This window comes from Grammomys surdaster, unplaced genomic scaffold (genome assembly GCF_004785775.1).
Source record: "Grammomys surdaster isolate TR1022 unplaced genomic scaffold, NIH_TR_1.0 125612, whole genome shotgun sequence".
NCBI classification, from domain to species: Eukaryota; Metazoa; Chordata; class Mammalia; order Rodentia; family Muridae; genus Grammomys; species Grammomys surdaster.
The window spans coordinates 833,596-857,156 of NW_021620455.1; the positions used below are offsets into that span (position 1 = coordinate 833,596).

Below are 23,561 nucleotides of genomic sequence, written 5' to 3' on the forward strand. Positions count from 1 at the left end.
AAGAAAGAAAGAAAGAAAGAAAGAAAGAAAGAAAGAAAGAAAGGAAGGAAGGAAGGAAGGAAGGAAGGAAGGAAGGAAGAAAAAAAGAAAGAGAGAGAGAGAGAGAGACAGAGAGAGAGAGAGAGAGAGAAAGAAAGAAAGAAAGAAAGAAAGAAAGAAAGAAAGAAAGAGAGAAAGACGACAATATCGATTCCTTAACTGAGGTTCCCTCTTCTTAGATGACTCTTCCTTGGGTCAAGTTGGCAAAAACTGGACAGCACAAAAATGGGTTCAAACTAAAAACCTTCCCCAGCTCCTGTCAATCATAACTTTACAGTGGGTGTGGCTTCTCTAGCAGGACTGTGATTGCCTCATAGAGACCTCAGACAGAAGCTAAAGATTTTTCTTATCAGAAGCCTTCCTTTTCTTCTCTCCCCCACTTCCCACAGAATTCCACCACCTTGTTTTCTATAAACTTCATTTCTCCCAGAGGCTTAGACATGATCAATATAAGTGATTTCTTTGAAATGCAGTTAGAAATGAGGCCACAGCCCAAGTCTTGGATAATTCTATCTTTCAGCTAACACATGACAGCTGCTCTGCCTGTTTCCAAGGGCTGCCGTCAGCTTGTCATGCTAAGCACTTTTTTGCACGTTCCATCGCACCTGCCGCAAGCTGTCTCGTTGATTGTCATAACTGAAGGACAACATGTCAGAAGTCTATCAACCTGATGACTTTGACAGTACCCAAATAGAATATTTTGTTTTTCTTGTCAAGTTGGTAATATGCTACTTCTGAACTTTTCTCAAAAAGCAACATAGCACAGAAGATGTTCTTGAAGTTGAATGCAGGACAGAAGGAACAACGGATGTTCCTCAGAAGAATAGTGACTTGCTGCCCAATCTTGAAGGCCAGAGAGGAAGGTTCCATAATTATCCATGGGTTTACCTGATGGCAGCTGCAGCAGGTACCTAGATGTGTTCTCTCTGTTCTAGGATACCCAGGGAAGTTAAAGCCATGCTGCTTTAAGTCAGTGGCTTTGGAGATAAGCATCACGTTAGCATATCACCACTTTCCCTCAGTGCCAAGAAGCCAATGCTGAGTTCCTAAGAGGAGAAGTCTTCTGTCCAGTTATGCAGAGTTGTGGTCTATTCTCATTCCAAACACAGGACAAAAGACAGGTATGAGTACTGAGAGGCTTGAGCTGGAGCCTTGTGTTAGGTCTGGCTGGGGGTGGGTGGAGTGTCCTGTTGGACATCCAGTGACTGGCATGCTGCCCTGGAGCCACTTCTGTACCCGGCCAGCTTAGGGAACTGCCACAGTGGTCACATGACTCTGCTTTCACTCAGGACCTCTGTTTCTAGCTCTAGAAAACATAAATGCAGTCAGACTTTGTCTAGACATCCTGCCATGTACTTTCTGCTCCACGTATGATGGTGTAGCCCACATACGACCCCTGTGAGGCTCTCTATAGAATTGGTGATGTTGCAGCCGCAGAGTTGGGGGAAACTCTGAACACTTGTATTCAGTATATAGTTAGACATCTGCTCTGTTTTGCTCTAAGGTGCTGCTTACCCTCCATTGCCTTCCACCAAAATCCTCTTCCCACAGCATTCAGCTTCCCAGCAGCACCGAGTCCGGTGATCCAGAGAACCACCTCTTCCAACCATCCATCATGCTAGCCTCCACTCTGGAAGCTCCCTGTTCCACCATGGAGGGTGCTTCTGCCTCTGGCTTCCAGGTTCTATCTCACTCTTTGGTCACCAGCACTTGCAATTACCCATCAATGGCCAAGTGATTTGCTCCCACCCCTCCAAACCCTGAGTGGCAGTTCTGTTTACAGGAAATTAGCTACAGTAAAGGTGCATCTATTTGACTACCATGGGACCTTACCTGCTCTGCATCCCTAGAAGAAACTCGGGTGTGGACTCTGCTGTCCTCCCCATGGCCCTCTATGGGCAGCAGAGCTGGCTGAGTCACTTGTGGGTCACGCTGAGTGAGGGAATGCTGACTGTATAGCTTGGAGCTTTCTCTCTCCTCCTATTTCCTCTCTCAGACCCTAGATTTGGGGTTGGGGGACTGTCACCTGCCTCCTCTCACTTTAGGCTTGCGTGGAAATGAATTGTCAGAGTGGTAATCTCTTCTCCATAAATAAGGTAACCAGAAAGAACCTGGGCCTGTTTAAAGACTGCAAGGCCGTGTGTGACAATCCACACAGGTCATGAATTATGGGATAGACCAGGGAGGGGACAGTGCTCCAATGGGCATTGGGTGTTGAGAGCTTACTCTGATCTCTCTATGTCTTTTAGGTCACACAGTGACATCAAAACACACATCAGAGCTGGATATTAAACACACCCAAGGGCCAGCAGGGACGGAGCAGGGAAGGTAGCCTTCCCCAGATGGGCCTCCACTAAGCACCCTGAGGTTTACAGTGGTTATTAACCTGCACCAGGGGGCACATTTATCAACCACAAAGCTCTGCCTGTCTGCTATATCTCTCCTCATAGAGCGATTGGCAGAGGTCACCCTAACCCTTCTACTATGATCCTGGGAAGAAAATTTATTACTTCCTCGGAGACCCCAAAACAGACGATGGTAGATAGAGCTATTAATTTAATGGCTTCACCAAAGCAAGCATGAAAAATTCAGTTCTGCTGTGCACTGACGACAGCAAAGCCGTGCTCGCCTGGGAGCTGAGAAGCCCTGGGGTAGAACTCAGGCTTTCCCTCAGACTCAGAGGAGAATGTCTGCAGGTCTTTATTTACTAATGATCGAACACACTTTAATGACCATTTAAGATACCCGGCATTAAAAAAATATTTGTTTTATTGCATGTGAGTGGATATTTTGTCTGCAAGTATTGTCTATGTGCCATATTCATGTATGGTGCCTGCAGAGGTCAGAAGAGGGCGTGTAGCCCCTGAAACTGGAGTTGCAGATGATTGTGAACTGCCACATCAGTGCTGGGACTCAAACCTGGCTCCTCTTGAAAAGCTACCAGTGCTCTTAACCTCCCAAGTCACCTCTCTAGCTCCATAGCCAACACTTTTGTCCTATTTCTTATACAAACATAGCAAGTTCCAGATGCTTAACCAGAGCCACTTAAAATGACTATCTCATGGCTGTCCCTGCTCTCTGCCCGCCTGGGTTGAGTGCATATCTCAGGAGTGCTCAGTTCCCTTCCTGTGATTCCAGTCTTGATCCTCTGCATTTGTGTCTGGGGCTGAGCTGAAGCCAAAGCCATCCGTAGTCTCCAGGGCTCTGCATCTCTGGGTTGCTTCCTATGAGAGCTCTGATCATCCTGAGGCTGCTACTCCACCCTTGCCCTGCTGCAGCCTGCTGCTGACTTCTGTCCCCAGTGGCTCTGCTCAGTTGTGGCTTTAGATGGCCCTTCTCAGGCCACATGGGCCTGTACTGTCTCATCAGCATAGCAACTTGGGCTGTGAGCACTGAGCTTCTGGAAACAACCCTGACACACACACACCTTGACTCTGGTTTTCTCTGTATGGGGATGGTAGCATGATTTTATCAAGCAAAACCTGTAGATTCCTTTTCTTTTTCACTTTTTTGATTTTGTTTGAGATGGGGGTCACATTTCATAGTCTTGGCTGTCCTATGGCTTGATATGTAAACCTCAAACTCATAGAAATCTGTCTCCTTCTGTTTCCTGAATGCTGGTATTAAAAGTGTGTGTTACCGCACCTAGACGAGTTTTATTTTAAAATAAATAAAAACAAAGACAACAAAAACAAAACCTACTGAAGACACTGGGTAAATGTTGGTGTCTTAGAGTGGCCATGGTGGTCCTACAGGGACCCTGAAACTTGCTGGCAGCTGATGAGGCAATGGGAGGTGTGTGTGTGTGTGTGTGTGTGTGTGTGTGTAGTGGGTGTGGGTGTGTGTATGTGTGTGTGTAGTGGATGTGTGTGTTGTGTGTGTGTGTGTAAGTTAAAGCAGGAATCTTATGTAGATGGCTCTGGGTTATGTCTGATACTATTGGCTGGAAGCTGGTACAGAATTGCCATGATGGGTTATGAGCAGGATGGGCAGCAGGCTTAGCCCGGCAGGGTATGGAGACCCAGAAGCTGGAGAAAAGACTGCACCTTGGTCATAGAGGTTGGTAAACCACACCAGGGCCTATGACTCTTTCCCCAGCATCCATGATAGCTCCCTAGTCCAAGGCCTTCAGCGTACTTGAATGCAATCAACCATTTTGCTCAGACATTTTTGTAAAAATACTGGTGTTTCTAGCCAATAGTATAAACAGAATAAACAAGCCCATTCAAGAGACCAGCCTAGGTGGCTCCCAGGCCCTAGACATGGGTGATGGACAGACACCTGGAAGGTGTCACAGCTAGTTGCATAGCAACAGAGAACTCATACCCAAGGCTTCCATTCCTAGGAGGGAAGGGCAGCATGTAGCTACATGCCCAAGATTAAGCTGGGATCTAGTGTTCCAGGGAGTCCTGCCATGGTTTGTGGGTTATTCCTTGGTGAACTTGTACTGTACATCCATGTAAAAATACAACCAGCTCCTTGAGACCTGTGTGCTCCCTCCCTTCTCCTCCCCTCCCCTCCCCTGCTCATCTCTTCTCTCCTCCTCCTCACCCATTCCCCGAGTTTCCTGGATGAAGTTTGTGAATCCCCGGATTGGCCCTGGGTTGTACCCTCTATCATACCAACTTTTCTTAGCTCATGGTTTATACTTACTGTTGCTGTCGTGGGGCTCAACCCACATATGAATCTCTAGGTTTACAGTTGCACACCAAATGCTTTGTAAAGGAGCAACAAAGAATTAGCATGTCTGATACACGACGTCTCTGTCTGAGGATGTTGCACAGTGACAGATGCCTCTGTGATCAGATGTGGTTCTCAGCAAACATAGTCAGGACAACATCTCCGATGAGAGTAGATGAAGAGTCAGCTATGACCCTATCCCAACACCAAGGCCCTGAGCTCTAGGCTGAAGTCCCATGGCTGAGGGGCCACTGTGGCATCTGGCCATGTACAATCTGTTCACCATAGATATGTTTTTCCTTCAGGTGACTGAGAAAATGTAGCGGAGTGACACCTGCCAAGAGCTTGGCGTGGATACCCTGGCCCAGACGGAGCAGCTGCCCCTGGGCGTCTTTCTGGCTATCCAGCCTCACCATGTCAAAGAAGGGTGCAGGCAGCCGGGCCAAGGGGGACAAAGCAGAGACACTTGCTGCATTGCAGGCTGCCAACGAGGAGCTGCGAGCCAAGCTCACGGACATCCAGATTGAGCTGCAGCAGGAGAAGAGCAAGGTGGGCGCTTAAGCCTCTACCCCTGGTCACCTGCCTTGAACTCCTGCCCCAGGCCTCCTGCCCTAGTCTTCCTGCCCTAGGCCTTCCATTATAGACTCCCATTCCAGGCTCCTGCCCTAAGTTCCTTCTCCAAGTCTTTTGCCCAAAACTCCTGCCCTGGAGCCAAATGACCCTATATAAAGGAGGATGTGACCAGGTCTCTGCAGAGGTCCCCACTCCTTTATCCTGGGTATCTCTGGGGTAGAGAATGGCAGGTGGAGAGACTTGGGAGTTCAAAATCCATTGGAAGTGAACACAGGGACACATAATCAATGGGGCATCCCTCCCACAGAGAGTGTATGCCATGGGTCCTTGGGGGACTTGTCAAATAATACAGTCCTAGAGCCAACACTGAGTTTGCATTGAGGTGTTCCTAGTGGACTTGAACTGAACAGAATAAGTCAGTGTGAGCACACATAAACTCAGGGTACAGCAACTTCTATGTGAGGCCAGCGCTGGCTATGCATTGAAAAATAAACTACCCTCTGTACGTGTACCAGGAGCCCCTTACTGTGGCAGGGACATCTGAGACCACCCGATTTTAGGATGGATCTTCTGACCTTTACTAACTCAGTCTAGAAACTCCTTCACAGGCTTGCTTGAAGTTTTGTCTCTTATGTGAGTCTAGATCCTGCCAAGTCAACAATATTAACACCACAGCCATGGCCAACTAGGAAGTAAACTATGAAATTGAGCATTAAAATCACTGATAATGTCAGTTCTTAATCTTTCTGGAGTCTGTTTTCTGGAGGTGCCAAAATAAGATCATAATTTCAACTACGAAATAGACCTAGTCACAGAACTGGTATGTATGTCTAGTTTTCAAGAGATTCTAGATGCTTCTGAAGCTTCTGGTAGGTAAGAAACACTGATAGTTGGACAGGGGACCATTCCTAGATAGATAAACTTGTCATAGACCTCCAAGTGTCTCTGGAATCAACATATAGCCCCTTGAGCCACCGGTAATCCTGCTGGGCCTGGTGGTTCCCATGCTTCACTCAGTGATGATCAGGGCAGCCAGATCTGTGCTATGTGTTAGGACACAGGCAGGACACTTCAAGAAGTACTACTCCCTGGTAGAGCCTGGCCTTCACCACCCTGGGAAGATCCAGATTCAGGCCCACTGGCAAAAGAGCACAGCTATAGGTTATGTGACATCACTTCTGCTGGATAATGCAATCTCGATTTGGACCTAGCAAGCAAACCTGCAGCCTCTGAGTATCTCAACTGTCGTCCTGGCCCAGTGCCTGGTTCAGGCTCCTTTCTCTGTCTGCAGATTCTTAGTGCCTCGATGCTCTGCAACAGCAGTTTCTTACTCTGCAATACCCAGGGTCAAGTGTGGAAGGAAGCCATCAACTGCAGCAGCTAGAAGCTAAACACCTTGGACTTCATGAACAACTGACTTCTTGAGGAGTATTGAGTGTATTAAGGCTTGTCATCGGAGGGTACCAATCAAACAGGGTTCTTCTCCAGCTCACACAGTGGGGCTGGGTAGTTCAATAATGGTTGTCTGCTGTCTGCACAGGGAGAAGTCGAGAACCTGTAAGGGTATTAAGCCAGGTACCTCCCTCAGCAGTCCTAATGCTGCACTGAAAGCCTGAAGTTTCTTGGGATGTCACTGGCATTCAGACTGTGTAGGAAGGTTCAAGTAGCTGGATGCTGAGGTCAGTAGAGAACAGCAGCTGCAGGGACAGATATGCTCACTCAGAAGGGAAGGCAGGCAGGCAACATTGCTTTGCCTCAGTCCTCTTTATATTTGTACTGTGTGGTGATTTGGGTAAGAATAGCCCTCATAGGCCCATAGATTTAAATGCTTGGTCACCAGGGAGTAGCACTACTTGAAAGGATTAAGAGGTGGGTCCTTGTTGGAGGAAGTGTGTCCCTAGAGGTGAGCTTTGAGGTTTCAAGAGCCCAAGATAGGCCCGGTGCTCTGCTCCTCTTGCTGCCTGCAGATGCAGATGTAGCTCCTGTAGGTCAGCTCCTTCTCCACACCACGTCTGTCTGCATGCCACCATGTTCCCTGCACTGATGACAGTGGACTCCAAAACTGTAAGCAAGCCCCAATTAAATGCTTTTTTTTTAAAGATAACAGTTGCCACAGTCATGGTGTCTCTTCACACCAATAGAACACTGGCTAAGACAGACTGCCTGTTGGGATGTGCCACATTGTTTGTTTGTTTGTTTGTTTTAAAGGCATAGTTTTATTATATAGACTAGGCTGGTAGCCAGGAATTCACAAAGATCCACCTGCCTCTGCTTTCCAAATGCTGGGATTAAAGGGGTGAGCCACCACACCAGGCCACCACTCACTTTTTGTTTTTTTTTGTTTTTTTTTTTTTGAAACAGAGTTTCGCTGTGTAACAGCTTTGGCTGTCCTGACATTTGTTTTGTAGATCAGACTAGCTTCAAACTCAGAGATCTGCCTGAATCTGCATCCCAAATGTTGGGATTAAAGGCATGAACCACCTCTGCCTGGTTCAAATAGTAATTATTAAAGTTAAATATTCTAACGCACTATAGTCCAAAGATACAGTCATTTGATATTTACATGCTGAGAGATGGTTGTAGGGACATATTATCTTAGTTAGAGTTTCCATTCCATGACCAAGGCAACTCTTATAAGGACAACATTTAATTGGGGCTGGCTTACAGGTACAGAGTTCAGTCCATTATTATCAAGGCGGGAAGCATGGCAGCATCCAGGCAGACACGACGCTGGGGGAGCTGAGAGTTATACATCTTGTTCCAAAGGCAAAGAGGAGAAGACTGGCTTCCAGGCAGCTAGAAGGAAGGTTTCTCAAAGCCCACCCACACAGTGACACACTTCCTCCAACAAGGCCATACTTCCTAATAGTGCCACTCCCTGAACCAAACATGTTCAAACCACCACATATTAAGAGACTTTTTCCCATAAGTCCCACATAAATCACATAAGACACATGTGTCTTTCCCATAAGACACATAAGTCACTATGTGTCTACATGAGCAGAAACTATGTATAATAAAAACTCTGTGACTCACAATATAATTGCCTTGCATCTAAGCCCCAGTGATTTAGGCATCATTGTCTGAGAATGGCTGGTGTACTGTATTCCTTAGGAAAAATCTGCTTCTGTTCAGGACAGATGCAGTTTTCCTTTTTTAATATTTCCTTTAATCTAAGACACAGAGGGTGGAATGCACACTGTCAGATAGTTCAAAACACCAGCGGGATACTGTGAGGCTGGGGAAGCAGAGGGAGCAGTTGGGAGGGTGGAGAGGATGACAGCCAGTTCCTTGTGCCCTGCCTGGATGGATCAGCTTAGAGCTGTGCGTACGCTGGTGGGCATGCATGCAGGATCGTCCCCAGATTTTGTCCTAAGTTGGTGAGAGAAGTCTGGGTGAGGAATTTGTAGGGCATCCAGAGCTGAGGTTTGGCAGGTACCTAGGGGACTTGCCAAGAGAGCCAAGTGGAGGCTGTTGGCTGGGCAGCTGAGCATCCTTCAGGAAGCTTGAGTGGGTGAGGGAGTCACCAAGTATTGGGGAATTTCAATTTGAGAGTATATAGGAACAAGGAGACCCAGTGCCAAGTGTGGAGCCTTCAGGTGGTTGGCAGTGAAGAAGGACAAGCAGGAAGGAAGCCCTGTGGCACTGGCCCAGTGCTGGAACTTCCTTCTGGTCTCCGTTTTTAAGTTACGGGACTGATAAGCACATAATTTGAACCTTTCCTCTGCTGACTGTGCACAGTCATGGCTGATCTGTGTTTTCTCCTGCACAGTCCCAGGTGGCTGTACATTCACAGGCACTTGGTGCCAATGTCTTGAACTTAAATAGGAGGAACTTGCTAGTGTTTCCCTGGGGGACCATGGACATACTATTCTGAGTATTAATGGCGCTGTGCTTTTGGAGTGGGAAAAATATTCCCATAAGGAGCTTTGGAGGTAGCTGGGGCTCAAAGAATAGGATTCTCCTTATTGCCCATAGCCATGGCTTTTTTTCTGCATGGAGCAAGCAAGCAACCTGGCTTCCTGCTAGAGGCCAGCCTTGTTCTGCACATGAAGCAGACAACCCCACGCCCTCAGCTATCTGGGTATAATACCTTCTATTATTCATTGCCTGCCTTCTCTCTACAGCCCTGACTGGTTATCCCATTTCCCTCAGTCCTCTTAATGAAACAACCTCTCCCCCACAAAATCCTTTGGGTCTCTAAATTAAATACTTCATTGTAGCTAGGTGTTTTTCTTTTAATAAAAAAATTATGTAAAATGGGTGTTTGGTCCGCATGTATGTCTGTGCATCACATGCATAATTAGTGCCCTTAGAAGTCCTGGAGCTAGAGGCACAGATGGATGTGAGCTGCATGTGAGTGTTAGGAATTGAACTCCCGTCCTCTGGAAGAGCAACCAGTGCTCTTAACCGCTGAACCATCGCTCCAGCCACACAGCTAGGTTTTGAGGCTGTGTCCTTCACACTTTTCTGTTTGTTGTTGTTAGCGTGACCTAATGTAACAAATGTGCCTACCTTATGATCACAACACTGCACACATCTAGTCTCAAAGCATTTGTCACCTAAATTCATTGCCCACTAATGGTTTTGCCCTGATTCCAGCAAACCGAGCTTATAGTGACTACTAATCCAGCCCAGAGGACAGTAGACAATGACCAGAAGCTCCAGAGAGCTTTCTCCAAGAAACACAAATGAAAGCAAATGTTTATATATCACATCATTCTAATGTGTCACTAGTGCTCAAATTCCCAGGTGGCTGGTTGGGATTGACACCCTTGGAAGCTGCTGAAGACAGTAGAGCGGGTTCCCTGCTCTGCAATTGACTCCACAGTGGTACCAGGCACAGTGGTACCAGGACATGAAAGATGCTGCCGCAGCCTCCTTACAGTGCTTCCTGGGAGTGTCTGTAGAAGAGTCAGAGATGAGCATAAGCATGCAGGATACTATTCTCAGCTCTGCTAATGAGAGTGAAACGGTTACACAGCCACCTCATTATCCAGGCCTGGGGAACGGCTAAGGAGAGCAGGGTGTGTGTGCACAGTGCACTGCTTTAGGGCTCAGGGACCTCACTGGGAAGCAATGGTTGCTGCGGGGTTGAGGAGGCCGAGGAAGCACAGACAGGACAGCTGTGCAGATTCCTCTCGAACTTGTTTGTTGAGAAGAACCCTTGCCTGGGCCAAGGTCATGGAGACACTTTCCCATACCTTCTCCTACAAGTTCAGTTTTGATTGAGTGTATTTGTGCTGTACATGCATGTATGCACATGTAGGGGCACACATGTGGGTGTGGGTATGTATGCATGCATGTTCACGTGTATATGTAGGACCAAGGTTGATACCATGTATCTTTCTCAATCACTCTCGACTTTAGCTAGTGAGGCTGTCTCTTGAATGCAGCGTCCACTGATGAGGTTAGTCTAGCTATACAGCTTGCTCCTTGCTTTGGGGATCCTCTGTAATCCCAAGCACTAGAAGCATGAGTAGGTTGCCATAGCTGCCCTATACTTATGTAGCTGCTGGGTATTCAGCCTCTGGTCCTCCGGTTTTTGTAGCAAGTGCTAAACCTAATGAGCTATCTTTCCAGCCTCTTTTCTAGAAATCCTATATTTGGCCTTTGGCCTTTCCAAAGCTCTCCTAGAGTTGAGTTTTGTGCCTTACACAAGTAGTGACAGTCTTCCCCATGAATGTGGATTAGACATAGCACTACATTTTTGTTGGGGGTGTTTTGAGTCAAAACACCCTGGCTGTGCTGGAACTCACTTTGTACATCAGGTTGGCCTCGAACTCAGAAATCTGCCTGCCTCTGCCTCCCAATTGCTGGGACTAAAGGTGTGCGCCACCACTGCCCGGCTATTTATTTTTTAATTATTTATTTTATTTTGAGCATAACTATGTAATTCCCCTTCATTTTTCTCCATCACGTATTTAATTTTCAAAGGCTGTAACACAAAGCACAGAGGGCACCCGTACATGATCTCAGCACTTGGGATGGGGAAGCAGGAAAATAACAAGTCCCGGGCCAGCGTGCAACACCTAGCAAGATCCTGATTATAAAGAAACGGCCTTATACTCTGCACTGTAGCACCTGTTTATAACCAGCGGAAGACACTCGTGTGTGAGTACGTACAGGAGCAGCACTGTGGGCTGCATCTTTTGCCTTCCCAAGTGATGTTCCATGCTGTGTGACTCTGAAGTCCAACTTCGCTTTGACAATATAGGGTTGGGCCTAGTCCTCTGTTTTTTTCTGCTTATCCTCTTCCGTCTGGCATCACTCCAAGGAAGATTCATCTAGATTAGCTACTACTCTCAAGAGAAGCTCCATTTGGCCACTAGCTGGACCAACCCCCATCATTGTGAGCCAGGGGTCTGTTGTCCCTGTGTCTGCCTGAGGCCAGATCTGTTCCTAACTCCTCCATGACAGGACTTGATTCTATAGTGGGTATGTTCTTGTTTTGTTCTTTCTCTTAAAAGCTGCTTTAAGTCATCTTGAGTCTTTGTATTTCCATACAAATTTTAGAATCTACTTGTTAATTTCTATTTTCATAGATCTCCCGTGGGTTGGGTTGCATTGAATGTATCAGTGAGTTCAGGGAAAGCTGGCGTGTTTATAATATTGGGTGTTTGGGTTTATGAGCAGAGCTGATTCTGGTTTTTTTTTTCCTTTTGAATTTCTAACAGGCTGTAGTTTTCAGCGCAGAGGTCCCAAGTGTCATTCTTAGCATGTGTTCACAGGCATTTGCTCTCCCGGTAATTGGTACAGTCTAGCACTTTCATCCCTAATGACATAGACATCTAGTTGATTTGCTCACATTTGAACTTCTTGTCCCTCATTGTATTCATTCAACCGATTTTTAAAAGCACTCATTTTGTCAGGATGTGGGGGAGCCACAAGTGAGGGAGCATGCTCCTAGTGAGAAGACACGCCCCTGACAAGCAGGTGTGTTAAACATGAGCATCGGTGCTTCAACCCAACAGACAGTCCTAACATACACCACATGCCAATCTGTCCAGATTAGAGCCATCAGCTAACCACAGAACACTGCTCAGAGTCATCCTGCAGCCTAGCTGCGGTTGCTCTGGGACTGCTCTAATGAGCAGAGGTCACCTAAGGACACACACACACACACTAATACCAGGGTGATCAGAGAGACAACGGAACTCCTCCCCAACTAGTGGCCAGACAAAGGCCTCAGCAAAGTCCACCTTTCCAGGGCAAAGCTTTGCATGACAACTCTTTTTATTATCTTCCAATCATCTCTGGTAAAATTAAAATAGACAGACCATGGGTGCAGACATAGCAGATGGGCTCAGGTGTGTGTGTTCTGTTTGATGTCTGTTCTTATAAAGGAATTAGTCCTTGGAGAGTTGATCTGTAAAGATGACCTTGATTCTAGAACACTCATAGTTGAAGGCTAGCATTCTGTTTTCATAAAAATATTCAGAGAACGTGTCCCTTTCCAGCAAAAAGTGGCTAATTAAGCATCACTTTTGAGCTAAGAGGTAGGACTGCACCCTGTCATCTGTCTAATTTAAAACCTCAAAACTTTTAAGCTGTCTGCAGGGAGCAGGAGTATTGTTAACTATTGAGAGCCATAAATATTTTCTGTCACATGGACATTGATGGCTGTTGTATCTATAAATAACTGAGCCGTGGATTCCTGGGGCTAACACCCTCCCTCAGATAAGAAGTGGTCATTCCAAGTGAATCCCAGCACCCTGTCTGACACAGGACCTCTGCAGCCTGAACTTCACTTTTGGTTCAGCTATCAATTATTTGGGATAGCATCTGGTCAAGCCTTCCAGTATGCTGCCTCTCAAGTCCATATAGCAGTTTGTTGCTTGAACTACATACTGCTTAGGAGACATTTTTTAGACTTATTTTTATTGTATGAATGCTTTGCCTGCATACATGTAGTGTCCATGGAGATCAACAGGATGACAGTTGTGAGCCACCAAATGGGTACTGGGAACCTAGATCCTCTGGAAAAATAGCCAGTGCTCTTAACCACGGAGCCATCTCTCCAACCCCTTAAGGAGACCTTTCTAAGGTAAGTGAGCTTCAGCCTCCCCTTCCAAGCAAAAGGAAGCATAAGGTATCACTCCACAGTATGAGGCAGAGGCTGTGTGCTGACAGCTGATGACACCAAAGATCACTAGCCCATACTTGTGTTCTGAGAAGTGCTTGGCTATTTTCTACCTTTAGGTAAGGGGGAGGGTTCTCCCAAGCCTGTAAGTCTCAGGGTGACAAATTGAACCTCTAGTCCATTGTCCCTGAATTCCAACCTGGAAGGATAAGTGTGCAAGAATTGGTAGGAAATGGGTAAACTGGACAGTAGGGAGAATTGTTCCAAATAGATATGACCACACACTATGAAGTTATCAGACAAGATAGATAACTGGATTGGATTAGAAAGACCAGGAACTGACCTGAGTTGCATCTACTAGCTAATTTTGTAACCAGGAAATGACAGGAGAGGTGCAGTGTAGTGGCTATGTTTGGTGCATAATTTTGCTGTATCAGCAAGGTTTTGGCTTCTGTTCTTGGCTGAGGCTCAACCACTTGGCTACAAGGGACAACTCATGTTATATTGTAGTCTGGTGGACCACCACACCAGGTCAAAGTTACTATACACAGCTGTCCTTTTGGACCAAATTCTCTGTTTAAGTGTTCTGTGGCAATTGTGTTACACCTGGGCTTGTACTGTCACAGTCTTCAGTATCTGTAAACAAAGGAACACTTTGTGGATGGGGTTGGAGATATGCTTAGTGGTTAAGAGCACTTACTGCTCTTGCAGAGAATCAGAGTTCAGTTCCCAGCACCCATGTCAGATGGCTCACAACTCTAGCTCCAAGAATCCAGTTCCTTCTTTTGGAATCTGCAGGTACTCACACACAGGTACATATGTAGATGCATGCACACATACATAAATAAAAATAATTTAAAAAAAACGATGGAAATATCAGAGATAGTCTAGATGTCCAGCAGTAAGATAACAGGCTAGTTAACATACGATGAAACCTTAGGAAATTATTTCCGTTTCTAAAATGAAAGCATTTCTCATGTGAGTTTTCTATAGCTGGTTACAGTGACTGGGGAAGGAAAGAGATGCAACACAGTGAACCGTCACCACGTTTATTCCTGAGAAGTGCAATTTAGGAATGTCTATTACCAGATAGGGTGGGGCTGTGATCTTCCTGCCAAAGCATGTGTCCCTAGGCTTCCTGCTACTCCCTCAGCTGCCACCCAGCCACTGAGGGGCTTGCAAACTCCGAGTCTCTGTATCCTTTGCAGTTTACACCCCAGGAAAAAAAGAAATGAGGCTTATGGTTGTGGTCTACCTGGTGATGAGCCAGTTTCCTAGCCAGGGATGCTGGGATGCTGAGCTGACCTGAGCCTGGACCTACAGGCCCACAGTGATGATCTAGGGAGAAAATCAGCAACAGCAGTTGCATGGGGAGAGGTAGTCATACATGTAGCATGGGGAGAGGTAGTCATACATGTAGCATGGGGAGAGGTGGTTATACATGTAAAGCACCAAGGGAGCCTGACAGGTCTCTCTAACAAGAAAGGGGCTCTGCTGTGAGAGCCAAACATCTTTTAGATGGGAACTTTAAAAAGTAGGTATGGTAGTAACTGCCTGTAATACTGGCACTCAGGAAGCTGAGGTAGGGGGCCAGCCTGGGCTATATGTACATACATACACACATATGTAAAATGTAAAAAACAAAAGGGCACCAGGAATACCCCTCCAGTTTTCCAGCTTACTCTAGAGAGCCATGAGGACAAACAACTCCAGAAATCACAGGTGAGAACCTCAGCCCTGTGGCACTGGTCATTTGGAAATTTTCCAGTTAAGTCTTGCCTGGCCCCCTGAGGTATATTGAGGAGGTGGTTACATGGCTTATAGCTGCTGCCTCATTGTGGAAGAAAATTCCAGAGCACTCTGTGTGGCGTGGGACACAGCTCTCTAGGGAGAAATGCTGGGATGGGGTGGAAGTGGGGATGGATTCAAATGTCAAATGACCATTGGAGAATCTCAGATCATATCCAGATACAATAGAGAGAGGAATGGGATGAGAAACAAAGAAATGTCCTTACAAATAGTGAAAGCATGTCACAGAAACTCACTCTCATGCAGAAGAGACCATGAAGGTTATTCACAATGAACCCGAAAGACAGCAAGAAAGCTGGGCAAAACAGGACATAAATCCAGGTTAGAAAAATGTTTAATTGATGTGGCAAGACTCAAGAATTAGAAATAAAATTTTAAAAGTATTGATATAGAGGGAACATGAACATATGATCCTAACAAATAATACTTCATGAGAAATGGAAGGAGAGGCTAAGAAAAATATAAACAAAATGGAGGGAAATCTTAAAAGTAAACGGCTGAACACCAAAGATGAGCAGTTACCCTAACGTAAGGACAGTAGGGTTCCTTGCAGATAATGGAGACACAAAATCAGAGTACAGAAACATGCCACTTAGGATGCTTTAAAAGGAAACTAGGAGCTGCTGAGATGGCTCAGAGGGTAAGAGCATAGCATGTGTCCCCCGCCCAAAAATAAGTAAGCAAATAAATAAACAAATAATGCAATTTTAAATTTAATCTATTTAAATTTTTTATGTGCATGTTTTTGTATGTGTTTATATGTACCACATATGTACTAAAGCCAGTGGAGCTAGTGGAGACCAGAGAGGGTGTTGGATCCCCCTGGAACTGGAATTACAGGTAGTTATAAGCCTAAATATGGGTGCTAGGCCTCCAGCCTGGGTGCTTTGCAAGGGTAGTGAGCTCATTTCTCTTTTGAGACACAAAAAGGTTTTAAAAAGGAAACTATTGGAAGAGCATTCATGAAATCAAGACCCAGAGCAGCAACCCCAGAGAGTACACTAGCAACATGAGGGAAATTGCGAGTGCCAATGTACTCTGTGCACGAGGAAAATGAGGCAAAAGTATGATTGTGGGTCAGCTGAGAGAGACTGTGAACTGAGAGAAAGATGGGCAGCAAGCGTAAAGTCAAGGCTTAGTGTCTGGTACAGCCTGCATCCAGTTGGAGAGTGGACATCATGCAGGAATTCAGGTGGTATCATTCCTACAGCTGCTCCTAAGGACAGTGACACTTCCCTAAGGAAGTGGACAGAGACACCAACCAGGCCATGAGCATGGGACCCAGAACCCCTGTGAGTTAGACCCCACTGAAGGTGAAGGCGTAGAAGCCACATGTGACCTGTGCTTAGGACAACCTGCCAGGCTCAGTCTGGACCCATTTGGAAATACGAAGTGTTTTGAGATTTAGAAAATCCTTTGAGAATCCCCAGCAGGGGTGGGGGGTGGGGGCAACAGACGAAAGTATGAAGGGAGCACAGGTTAGAATGGCTGTGGAACTGTCCATGCAGTTAGGATGCAACCACACTGTGGGGGTGGGGGCATATGGGAAGTGTGCAAGGCCACCATCCATTCATGGTTATCACACCCAGTGGTGTCAGTATCAAAACCACTGAGTCCTGAAACCATTATCTGTATGATGTGAGTGCGGGGAATGAGTGATTACATCACCACCTGACTGCTTGAGAACAAAAACGCTCAGTGTGAAAGAACAGAGATTCAGCTGTGGGCAGGGAGCTAGGCAGAAGCTTTGTGGTCCTGGCTTTGAATTTAATGTTGATGTGAACTTGCAAGAAGATGTATGTGCATGTAATACTACATTGCATAGCTATCTATATCTATCATATGTATATCTATTTACATACATACATACATACATACATACATACATACATACATACACACACACACACATACATACTGCTGAATGGCTGCCTGCTGTCTTGTGTGCACCAAGGCTAGTCAGAGTCCTGATGGACTTTAAGAGGACAATAGAACCACCAGCCCTGGGGCTGGCTGTGTGAGTCAGTGTCACATGCCTGTCCTATGGGGAAGCATCTGCAAACAATCCTATCTGTCAGCCCCTGAAAGTTGCCTCTGTTGGGGAGAGGGGAGGGCAGCCACAGAGGCAAGTAAATCAGGAACAGTTTGGATTTTAAATGTCCAACCCCAAACCCTGAGTTAAGGGTTTTGTTCTAAGATCATGGCACTAATTAAGGATAGAGGGGCCTTTAGGAGGTAGACTTGGACTGGGGAGACAGCTTGGTAGTTACATGCTTGCTAGATATACTTATAGGCAGGTTGGGTAGCTTCACTGCTGATTTGGTGGTGGTGGTAAGAAAAGCACAACCCTCGAAGATGGCTCTAGCGAGACTCTCCCCAAGAATATAAGGAGAAGAAATGGAAGATGAGGGGCATGCAAGGATTAAATAGATATCCAGCACAGGGAGGAGTCACCACCATTGGCTGCTATAGAAAGCTGGTATGCGGAGTCTGTCAGTCATATCGCAGCTGATGGTCCCACTATGGGAAGGAGAGACTTGAAGGCAATCAGAACCTGGAACGTTCAGCAGAGGTGACTGTTTCAGGGTCCTGGCAGCAAGCAAGTGGCTCCCCAGAATGTCTCTGAGACTCATAGAGGCACTATCTTCAAGAAGCAAGTATGAAGAATATGCACACCTACTGTGAGCAGGAAGTTGATCCGAACAGTAGCAGCCTGGGAGAGGGATGTTCTTCAACAGAAACAGGCTGCTCCTTCACCAGGCAGTGGGATACATGGGGCTGTGACATCATCCCGGTATCCTGCTGGGGCATTATTTGTTGATTCTCGAGAAGGGCTTAGAAAGCCAGGAAAGCCATCAGGCCCAAAACAGGCTGCAGGTTCCTCTGGGGTTGGGAGGAGATGGTGGGGTATAGCTCTTAGTGTCACCAAATAATCTGGCCCTTGGAGACCTGAAAGTGTCAGGACCAGAAAGAAAGAGAAACAGTGTTTGGGGATCAGTCTATTTGGGTGCCTGGAGACTTGGGAAGCAACAGAAAAGGAAAGGGGTGGGTGCCCTCCAGAGTGAGTGGTCAGAGAGGTGTAGGCTACAGTGCTGGGGCAGTCCCAGATGTGGAAGCTGCTAAGTGGGATCATGGAGGGATGCACACTCAAATGCTATCAGGAGGACAGACCACTGTGGAGCTTTGTGAGCATAACTGCTCATCAGGGAGAACTGGGACTCTGCATGGGTAGTGGCAGAAGGTGAGCTCTGTGGGCCACAGGCAAGTTCTCCACCACAGGGCAGACGGCATGTGGACATTTTAGCCATTATCCATTATCCATGATAGTGGGGTGACTACTTAGACAGAGCCTTAAATGTTTGGGGTGTACACAAAGCACAGTGTTTCCAAAACCTAGATACTAGATGTCATCTAGACAGCCGGCCTGGCTGCTAAGAGGCTTCCCCCATTTTCAAAGGATGCCTTAGAAGGTAAGTGCAGCAGGTTCATTGTGTGATCTGGAGGGAGTGAGCAGAAACTGGCTTCAAAGCTCTTCACAGGCATAGAGCTGCTAGTGTCCCCTCCAGCATCCACTGAGAAGCTTCTCTTGTTGTCCTGCTCAGCGTCCATCTAGAGAGACCAGGAGCTGGTCTCCACGGGCAGAGAATGTCTGTAGCCTCCTCTTCTGCTACAGTGCTGGGCCGTGTATGTATGCTGCAGACATGCACATCCATGCCCTCCACCAAGCAGGGTGACTTATTTTAATTGACAATTCAAATAACTCCTAAGTTCACAGGAAAGCAATCCTTTATACATGCAGGCATATTTCAGCTAGTACAGGCGTGTTCCAGCCGGTGCAGGTGGTTCAGGGCTCCAACAACCTCAGTTTCGCTTGTCTTTCAGGTCAGCAAAGTTGAGCGGGAGAAGAGCCAGGAGCTAAAGCAGGTGCGCGAACACGAGCAGCGCAAGCACGCGGTCCTGGTCACGGAGCTCAAGACCAAGCTGCACGAGGAGAAGATGAAGGAGCTGCAGGCCGTGCGGGAGGCGCTGTTGCGGCAGCACGAGGCCGAGCTGCTGAGGGTCATCAAGATCAAAGACAATGAGAACCAGAGGCTGCAGGCCTTGCTCAACACCCTGCGGGACGGTGCACCGGACAAGGTGAAGACCGTGCTCCTGTGTGAGGCGAAGGAGGAAGCCAAGAAGGGATTCGAGGTGGAGAAGGTCAAGATGCAGCAAGAGATCTCAGAGCTCAAGGGGGCCAAGAAGCAGGTGGAGGAGGCGCTGACCATGGTCATCCAGGCCGACAAGATCAAGGCTGCGGAGATCAGGAGTGTCTACCATCTGCACCAGGAAGAAATCACCCGGATCAAGAAAGAGTGTGAGCGTGAGATCCGCAGGCTGGTACGTGGCTGGTGAGCGGGCGGGAGGGTGAGCAGCAGAGCACAGCTCTGGTCCCTCACCAGCTCATTTTCTCACTCACTTACCTCATACCCTCCATATTAGTTATGAGGACTCCAGAGGTGCAGGAATGCAGAGCCAGGTACCCACAGGTAGGTACGACCCCACCTGCCCCTCGATCATAGCCAGCAGTGCTCCTCAATCTCTGCTTAGAACAGGAAATCTTCAAGTCAGAATTCCTGTCTTTCCCCAAGGGGCTGAGGAGGAAGCTGTTAGAGGTAGCAGGTGGTAGGTCTGGAGCGGCAGCTGGGAGCTCACATTTCAAGCCACAAGCAGGAAACAGGAAGAGGGCACTGGGGATGATGAAGGTGGAGGCTTTGGAACCTCAAACACGTCCCCAGTGACATACCTCCTCCAACAAGGCCACACTTCCTAATCCTTCCCAAGAAGCCACATGGGAGGATCAAATACTCAAATGCCAGAGACTTATGAGGGACATCTCATTCAAACTGCCACGAGGATCCAGGTACCCTAGGCATTGAGGTACACCTGAGTAGGATGTAGCCATCTTTTTAGTTGTGGTACCCAGACAGTCATTCTTCCTCCCCTTCCCTGGGTTTCTGGTGTCCAGAGATGTGCTACAGACCATCACTGCATGGAATTTCAGGAGATGGCAGGAAGAAGAGTCTGGACATTGTGAAGGAACCTTGACTTTACGATGATAAACAGAGAGTGCCCACCCTATTCCTAGCCTGGAAGCCCAACCCCCTTCCAGAATGTTCCTTGTTCTACTACCCCTATCGCTCTCTATCTGTCCAGACCCATTTGTTGTCATTGCTTTCATGGCTCCAGGATAAGGTCTGAGACCCCACATGATGTAATGTGACGTCGAGTGGCTCCGGGCAAGTAGGGAAGACGCCTCCATCAGGCTGCTGGAAAACCGCGCTCTGCCTGCTCCATCAGCCCTTTCTTTTGTCTTGCTTACAGTTAGGGTTTGCAGCAGAGGAAGGCAGCCTTACTTCTCCATAAAAGCTTGTAACTGAAAACAACTGTGCTTCACAATCCATTCCCACTCCGTTTCGGGTCCTCAGAGGCAAATACCTGTGACTCTGCCAGCTGGTGTCCTTGAACTTTATCCCAGGCTGTCACTGCATGCTTGGTCTGTCTTCACCTCGGTTTATGTGGCCTTCTCTCTCCTGCATGAAATGCCTCCCTCTCAGAGCGCTGTACCTTCTTGCTCCTAGCCTGCTTCACCATAGTGTACTGGGTACATCTCAGCAGGAAACAACCTCTGAGAAGCCCCTGAGGAAAGTTGGAGGAGGCTGAGAAGAAGAGTCCTAGGTGTGATGGGTCATCACTGGCTTTGAACACTAGGGCTCCAGACCCAGAGGGAAGGGCAGCACTGCAGCCCAGGAGAGCATCAGGGACAGGGCCTAGACAGTTACTGTCAACTCCCAACCCAACAGAGAGTGGGAAGCACATGTCCAAACCACTCACCTCCCACTGACAAATACACCAAAGGCCAACATGGGGAATCAGGTGAGACCATTGCAGGGGTCAGATTCCCCCCTGCAGAGTAAGAATTGAGTATCTCACAAATGCTAGGCAACCATACTACCGAGCCGCATCCCCAGCCCTCCGTCTTTTGGGTTACAGAGCCTGACAGGAGGGTACAGAGAAGATCCAGGGGCAGAGTGAGCAGCCAGTGTATAGCTTTCTTTTGTGTAAAGGGAGGCTATACAATTCCATCCTTGGTTCTGAGAGTCACATACCTGTGGTCCACACAGTCACCTAGGCTCTGCCCCAATTGTATCACAAAGTTCACACACCTGAATGTGTTCTCTTGAGTTACGTTTTGTTTGCATAGTTTTCTAAGTGTCTGTGTCACTAATGCACCGCACATGTCCAGCAGACTGGGAAACCTCTCAATCTGTCAAAATCGGAATTTCAACCGTTTGCCTCTGAGGTACATCCCTTAAGCACGGCACCTCCTCCTGTCTCTTTGCCCAGCTAAACAGGACACAACCCAATAATTCTGGACTTCTTCTCATTGTTCCAATACCCTTCCCTCTCCTCTGCCCTGTTCCCCACCAGCCCTACCATCTCCTAGAGCTCAGGACACCTCTGCAATGTCACTGCTCTGTGGATAACACAAACACTTGCTCTTCTCCACCAGGCAGGCAGGAGCTCTCTCTAACTGTCCTCCAGCTGGGGAAACCTGCTGTGAGTGTCTAAATCCCTTCCTTCCCATGCCTGATCATCAGAAGTTGGCCCTTTCCATTCACACTGAATTTATTATTTTCCTTTCAACCTTAGCTTTCTGTTCTATTTTCTAGAAAATGCCCTCAACTTCCCTGTTAGTTTCTGTCATTCTGTCAAAGAAACCCGCTCCCTGAAGAAAATCCTTTGGCTCTGTCTCTTCCAGTCCCAGGTTAACAGCAGCTCTTCTCTGAGAACGTTCTATGTTCAAAGGTTCAGCTTCTTCACGGTCTGTGCCATTGCAGAGCCTCTTTCCACTCCTGCCTTTACTGTTGAGCAATTCTCTTAGCCTCTCCTTTATAGCCCAGCTGAGAAACACACTGCATGTGTGCGTGCGTGAGTGTGCGTGTGTGCATGTGTGTGTGTGTGTGTGTGATGTATAAAGGGGTCTGATACCTGCAGATATAAAGTGAACTTTCTATTCATGAGTTGGGGTGGAGCATTTTCTTCTTTTCTTTCCAAAGATGAATTCCAGTCACTTTAGTTGGAGAAAGAAAAACCAAAGTCATCAGGAAGGAAAGGAAGAATTAAATCTTTCATTGATTGTGGGTGAAATGACTTTGGATGTAAAGTATCCTGATAAATACACAACAATAGGGCTGGAGGTGTAGCTTAGCTGGAGCCTTGCTTCATGTGTTCTAGGTCCTGGGTTTGGTTTTATCCCCCAGAGCACACCCAACTCAAGAGGAAACAAGTAAGATCCCACACAGCCACAGAGATGGCTCTCGGCCGTACATTACACACAGGAAGGGCCAGCAGCTTCTCCAAGACAATCATTTTCTCCACAGAGCCATGAACTATTCAAGATACACACTAGGTAAACTTCTCAACGAGACCACCCAGTCCCCAGAGGCCCTGGAATTCTAATGAAAAAACAGGAAGTGTTTTTGCCTGTTTCAAAGTCTCTCAGGGTTTTTTCCTATAGACTCTATAATAAGTCTGGAGAATATCCTTTACCTGTCATTGAAGACATGCACACCCTATTGACAGGGCAGGCACTTCCCTCTTGAGACCATGCCTTTTTCTTCTCATCCTATCCCATCCAACACTGAAGGGCCTCGGGCTCCTTTTCCATCTGCTGCATTACTCACCACTACCACTAGGTGTCACTCTTGGAGACTGTTCATATGCTCATGCTGGATAGATGCTTTCTTCTGGCCCTTGACCTCAATTGCCTGCCCATAGCCATTGGAAGTGCAGCTCCTCTCTTCCCTACTCCCGAGTCCATCCTCAGTCACTGCTTCCATATACCAGCTATAGATAAACTGTGTTGTGCAAATGACATAATGAAAAACCCAAAGAATGGGCTGAATGGACCCTGTGCCCAGGAGGAGTTAGAGCAAGTAACTGTCACCCTAGGCCAAGCCACTGTTACCTATGAGTCCAGAACCTAGGTTCAAGGCTCCGGGTGCAGGACCATCTTTTCTTGTGGCACTGCCCAGTGGGGACCTTCTTACTGATGGAGGCCTTAGGATTGTCTATGTGGTCCCACTTGGTCTGTAGCTCATAAGAGAACACTTACCTGTCTGAAGCCCAACTGTCAATTTGACCTGACTCTTTAGACTCCATGGTGCAGATGTGTCTGAGGTGAATGTCATGCTTAAAAACAAACTGCCGTGTACTGGGAAGGTCTCGCTAGCAGGGCAGAGGCCCGGGTGCTACAGCTTGGGGAGAGAAGGCAAGGGCTTGGCATGGGCAAAGAACCTGAGGCACTTCTGAGGATACCAGAGATAGAAGCTTT

At 47.2% G+C, this 23,561-nt stretch overlaps 1 protein-coding gene across 4 annotated transcripts in view; it reads left to right on the top strand.

The window, feature by feature from the left end:
• The first annotated feature begins 5,030 nt into the window (after positions 1 to 5,030).
• The window catches only part of Jakmip3 (Janus kinase and microtubule interacting protein 3), a 50,320-nt gene continuing 31,789 nt past the window's right edge, over positions 5,031 to 23,561 (top strand). For all 4 annotated transcript variants that reach the window (XM_028787133.1, XM_028787134.1, XM_028787135.1 and 1 more), the window contains exons 1-2: positions 5,031 to 5,268; positions 19,067 to 19,564. In XM_028787133.1, coding sequence (XP_028642966.1) covers positions 5,134 to 5,268; positions 19,067 to 19,564 — 633 coding nt within the window. In that variant the 5' untranslated portion in view covers positions 5,031 to 5,133. The remainder of the gene's footprint in view (positions 5,269 to 19,066; positions 19,565 to 23,561) is intronic.